The 6,231-nt window shown below is 42.8% G+C and overlaps 1 protein-coding gene across 1 annotated transcript; it reads left to right on the top strand.

Moving 5' to 3' along the window:
- The first annotated feature begins 286 nt into the window (after nucleotides 1-286).
- LOC150078146 (uncharacterized protein F54H12.2-like) lies at nucleotides 287-1,522 on the top strand. The gene has a single exon (XM_090384476.1). It carries the CDS (start codon nucleotides 287-289, stop codon nucleotides 1,520-1,522), a length of 1,236 nt encoding a protein of 411 aa, XP_090240602.1.
- Nucleotides 1,523-6,231: the final 4,709 nt, after the last annotated feature.

Genomic DNA, 6,231 nt, shown 5'->3' with positions numbered 1-6,231 from the left:
GGATTAGGAAGCATTTTCCGAACTGCATTCCGCTTTCTCACACCTATACTCAAACCTGCAGCAGCTTTCATCGGTCGACAAGTACTCTCGGCAGGACGAAATATCGTTGATGATGTTATATCAGGTGTTCCACCTAAACGTTCGTTTTTAAATCGTGTATCAGAAGTCGGGCAAGCCATTAAAGACAAGGTGCGTAATCAGAGAGGTGGTAAACGTAGACGTCGCGATATTTTCGATGGAAGTTATGATGTCTGAGCTGGATCTTTTCAGTAAACCTGCCACTAATATGTGTGTCGAACGGTCGTCGTATATTACTTTCCTTCCTCTGGCATCTGTAGATAGTGTAGGCCCGATCGAATTCTATATTCCGGGGACTTCGGAAGAGTATCTAGACCTCGGGAAAAGTTATTTGCGGTTGAAGGTGCGAATCACCAGAAGCGATGGAAAAGATCTGGAAGAAAATGATAAAGTAGGAGTCGTTAACAATTTCTTTCACTCTCTATTCAGTCAAGTCGATCTCTTTGTACAAGACAAACTGATTAACCCATCATCGAATACGTACCCTTATCGTGCATACCTGGAAACACTTCTTAACTATGGACGGGAAGCCAAGAATTCGCAACTGACAACTGAGATGTACGTCAAAGATCAGTACACCGATGTTAAACAGATGTTCGAGAAGGACGACAGTGGTATGTACCAACGATTGAAATTCTTCTCAAAATCGAAAACTGCAGAGATGTTAGGAAGACTTCGACTCGATCTGTGTCACCAATCTAAATACATAGTGAATAACGTCTCCCTCCGTTTACGACTGGTAAGAAGTTCCCCCGAATTTTGTTTGCTTTCCAACGATTCGTCGACTGCCAAGTTGAACATTATGGAAGCAACGTTATTCGTACGTAAAGTGAAATTGAATCCTCAGATTCAACTAGCACACATCAATGTTTTAGAGAAGAACCCGATCGTGTACCCTATTAATCGCGTGAACGTGACATACTTTTCTATTCCCAAAGGAATGGTAGATTCCACACGTGATAATATATTCCTAGGACAAATTCCATCGCGCGTGATTGTGGGTTTGGTGTCGAGTGAAGGTTTCAATGGATCGTACTCTCGTAATCCTTTTAACTTCTCTCACTTCAACCTGTGTTACTTACAAGTGACTGCCGATGGCATTCAGTACCCGTCAATACCTCTGACTCCCGACTTCAAGACAGGACAGTATACGAGATCGTATCTGTCACTCTTCTCTTCATTAAATAAATGGACGGAAGACACCGGAAACGATTTGTCATATTCCGAGTATCCACTCGGTAATGTATTGTACGGTTTTGATTTATCGCCAGACGAAAACGCCATTGGTGCACACATTAGTGCTCTGAAACGGGGGAGCGTACGTCTCGAACTGAAATTTTCATCACCATTGCCTGAAAACGTCACGTGCGTCTTGTACAGTGAATTCGAGAACGTGGTTTCGCTGACAAAAGACAGGTCGGTTCTTCTGGATTATGAACACTGAAGAAATAGCACGTTTGTTGGAAAGTGTTGTTAAAGATTACCCCATAAGTGTATGTGCTCGCGACGAACTGGCTACAAACATTCTTAGTAAACCGTTTCTTCTAGTCGTCAACACCGATCCATCCGACAGACCAGGAACCCATTGGATAGCTATTTACCTCGGAGAAGAAGAAGAAGCCGATTACTTCGACACGTTTGCCCGCCCCCCGCCCGAAGATTTTGTGGCGTTTCTGAAAAGGCAAAGTCGCAAGTGGACTCATAACAAGACTGTAATACAACATCGGGAATCTATAGCTTGTGGACTGCATTGTGTTTTCTTTTTAACCCATAGATGTCGCGGTATTACTATGAGACAGATTGTTAACGAATGTTATTGTAAAAATTTGTGGGGCAATGATATCATTGCTACTTTAGATGTAATCGATCACTTAAATAAACAAATTTAAAAAAAAAAAAAAAATTGTGTACTCACATACTTATCCACTGTATTTTCTTTCCTCTCAAGCGACGGGGAGACGTCAGAATCGACGGCTTCTTCCTTGCACGTTTGGGCGCGCGCTTTTCCCCGGCCGCCGCGGGAGGGAGCACGAGGGCCTCCTCCGGAGGCCCGCTTTTCTTCTTCAGTCCCAGAAAAGCCTGCAATGTTTGAAGGTAGGCCTTCACCTTGGATTCGATCGACATGTCCTGTCTCTTCAGAATCTCGGACATCTCTTCGTCCAGAGAAATCATCCGTTGGTGTTCTGGTGGTGCCAGTAGTAAATATTTTTTGAACGAGTCGTTCATTTTCTTATTAGCGATGTTATCAGTGGAATTATCAGACTGCCCAGTAAGGGAAACAGTGCACCTCCCTGTTGGGTAATAAGTCTCCGTCGCCTTGTGAAGGGGACTGTTTTATCCGCTAGAACACGTAACAGCTTCTTTTTGCGCTGCAGTCTACGAAGTTCTTGTGGAGTGATTGGTATGTTACCTCTTAGTAAATTCTTACACAGTTCGCACAAAACCGTGACCTGAGAGTGCGATGTCTGTCTCAAAATTGTATTTGCTTGCTTGGGGCTGGCACCAGACAAAAACCTGATGAAGTCACTATGTTTTCGGAGTCTTTTAGCCATGAAGGTACATAAGTAATTGACGGGCCGTCCTCCGGTAATATGCACGAGCGCAGACGTAATTGTTCTGGTGTATCTTGTCGAAAGTCCAGTAATAAATATGAGAACGGTTTTTCTGTGGCCTCCTTATAAATATCGACTAGAACACTCGAACGCCCTGGAAATACTTGCGAGGCTAGGTGAGATATTTGTCGGGAATCTCTGGGATTTTTAAAAACGATTAAATAGTGTGAGTTAAGACTGATGGTCCGATATTGACTACCCTGACAGAACAAATTTTGGGAGAGAAGACAGATACTTGTATTCCTGTGATGGCTTCCTTTAATGAATATTTCAGCGATTTCGGAACTGTCTTTTGCAGCGTGTAGGAGATCGTCGATTATGATTAGATTTCTGACATGTCTATCGACTTCAGGCAGTTTCAAACCTTTTACGAATTCAACCTGCGGAAACTGTGAGAACCGATCCTGCTCTTCAGAGTAGCAGTAAATTATTCTCTCCGGAGGGGGTGAAATTAACTGTTTGCTGTTTTTAATAAGGGACAGAATGAAGGTTGTTTTACCGCTTTGAGTACCACCGGCCGCGACACATGTGAAGGGGTGGATAAACGAACACATAGTGACAGTGTTATAACCGACGAATCATTTTTGATTGTGTTTTTCATGGAAGTATCCATATGGGAATGTGCGGGTGTCCTCTCCAACTATGCGCTTCTTAAATGTGAAACCATACCGCCTAGTTAACGATGTATGGAGTAGCTTACACTGCCATTTGTCACGTTTCACGTTGAACGGTACAGGAACAGTCACTTCAACATGTTCACCCATTGCCGCTGATCGCATTACATCCAAGTTTACGAGTCGGCTGTTGTTCTCGTTTAGGGTAATGCCTTTACATTTTGTTACAGATTTGCCCGAGCGTGTTCTGTACGAATACGATTTGGGTCCTGAAGTAGCGAATTCTAAAATATTGTCACCTTCCAATTCATCTACTAGTTCACCTAGTGAGTGACCTGTAGATGGAAGTGTATCGCCTGGCTTATATGAGAATACCAAACTGTCGGTATCTGTATAAATTAAACGCTCTCCCAGAGGTGCGATGGTTTCATACAGTTTAATTCGTCCGTATGAAGCAACAAAGGACCCTATTACAGCATTTCCTTTGCGATATGGGGCTTCTGTACCTTCAAGAACGCTGTATGCTATCAGCATTTTTTCTTCAGTGACTAGTCGAGCATCGTGGATAATTTTACCTTCATCCATGAAGTGTTCAACGAGGCTTGAGTAGGACTTGCATAGAACAGTATTTACACGATTTGTTCGCATGGCAAGCCTACCCCATAAAGAATTCATACACAGCTTTCCCAGAGCGCGTCTGGACGCGTTTTTTTTAATTTGAGCAGGATCAAGTGTGATACCTTCCTTCTGATTTAGTTCTTGGATGTAGCTGTCACGATCGATGCCCTGAGGCCACCCCGAAGCCTCTTGTTTAATTTTCAAGAAGGTATCGATATATCCACCAAACAACGATTCGTGTGTTTCATCAAAGTGCCACACTTCGTAGAATTCGATAATTTTGTAGCCATAGTCACATGCCAAATACAGTTCTGGAGTTGTCCATACGCCTTTTATGGTCGTATCTTCGTGATTACAGAGGGCTGATTCCTCCTGAGCACATTTTGCACACAGAGGAAAAATTAACTTTCCATTACATGTTATCGGTAATATTGGAAGAAACAACTTCTCTGGTGCTTGCACGCGTGCACTAGCAATGCCAAAGTATGCTCTGTTGCTGTAATCGAAATCTCTCAGAATAACATTTGGATGGCCACGCGGATACACTCCGTATTTACACACCCAGGGGTATAGGGAGCAAAAATCCATATAATGAATCTGCTCGTTTTCATCTGCTTTGTGGTACAGTTTAAAACAATCCACACGACCACCTCTGAGGGCACTTCTAGGGGTAATCGCTTCTGTTATATTAAAATTGGCTACAAATGCGTTCATGACGGGGTTATTTTTTCTCATTTCATCGAATTGACATTCCCATATGGAAACCAAGTTGTAGCCTTGGTTTTTCAGAAACGTTTCACGATCCAACGTTTCTTCATAGAGCACTGACATGGGTAGATTTCTGTTTGTCTGTAGCGTATTACCTCGATAGCAGATCCTACATCCATGAAAATAACAACCATGAAATTCGTAAACTGTTTTATCTCGGATCCCATCAACGAAAAAGGGCCCAATCCGAGCCTCACCCCCAACCGAGCGGGCGTGTTGTATCGGTGCGTTCTCTTGTTGTTCTAGCCACGATAGCCATGCAATTGCTTTTCGACTTTGGAGGTTCGACCCTCGATACCCCCCTGGGGGGGAGGATAGCCATCGTGTTTTGGGGTAGAAAGTTCCTCGCGAAAATTCTACTACACGTTCCTGCTATGGTGATATCTTGGTTGAACGGATCGACGTCGGAGATATCGATTAGGAGAGATCTGAACTTATTACAACTGTCACGTAATACCCGTACATCGTCAAGTGTATATGCCATGAGCTCTGCTTTTAAGTCGTACGATTGGCCTTTCTTCTGACAGTACCACGTTTGGAACTCTACACTATCCTCCTTCGACATAAATTCGGGTTTGAAATGTTTTTGGTCAGGAATAGGACCTACATAATCTGTAGTTTGTAGAGTATGGAATGCATGGGGAAAGAATCCTTTTCGAACCTCGGGTAATTCGAACATTGCAGGTAACCTTCTAAGGGGAACTGATAAGTACGAATAAGAATCTAAGAAGATGAGATTTAGTTTCAAATGATAAATTCCTAATATTTTAGAGCCGTCAAAAATAACATGAGGTTCGAAATTCTTACCGTAGAGGTAAGTCAGTACGAAGTAGCCATCGAAGCCTCGCAAATTGTGTGCTATTATCCGCACATCTTTGTATTTGGGTTCGATGTGGCTAATGTTTCGACCATCGCGAGCACGTTTTGACGATTCACGAACTCCAAAAATCTCGTCCATGAATGCTGTGACACAGTTGGGTCCCTCATATGAACGCAGTTCATCTCCAAAACTTGCTACACAGAGGACTGGTATATGCTCACCCTGATGCAACACCGTCTCGGTGTCGAAATAAATTATAGATACATGTTTTTTAGGGTCCGCTGGTTTCTGAACATAGCAGTGTTGTGACATGTGAACTATCTTACATTTTTCGCAATAATCCAGGGGTTTGCATTTGTGTTGTTTCTGGGTGGTGAACGTTCGCAAACACTCACGACAACGGTGATATGTCGAGCAGTTGTCGTTTTTTTTATGAGCGTCGAAACAGATATTTCCTCTGTAATACCGAAAACAATCACTACACAACACCAAATCGCCACTATGATACTCACGTATTCGACACCTATTGCATGAATATGGACAAGAATGAGTGTGAAGTCTTTCAATGTTTTGGAACGTTTTAAAACACAGTGAGCAGTAATAATCTGCTCCAAATAACGCTTTCACAGAGCGTACTACATCGTAGTGTTTGTCAATACACAGTAGAAATATTTGTTTCTCTGCTTCAGGACCCCTGTAAATAACATCAAACTCGTTGTCG

The sequence above is a fragment of the Mastigoproctus giganteus genome, chromosome 11 (genome assembly GCF_048544385.1).
Source record: "Mastigoproctus giganteus isolate SK-2022 chromosome 11, ASM4854438v1, whole genome shotgun sequence".
Classification (NCBI taxonomy): domain Eukaryota; kingdom Metazoa; phylum Arthropoda; class Arachnida; order Uropygi; family Thelyphonidae; genus Mastigoproctus; species Mastigoproctus giganteus.
This window is presented reverse-complemented; position numbering and strand designations above follow the sequence as displayed.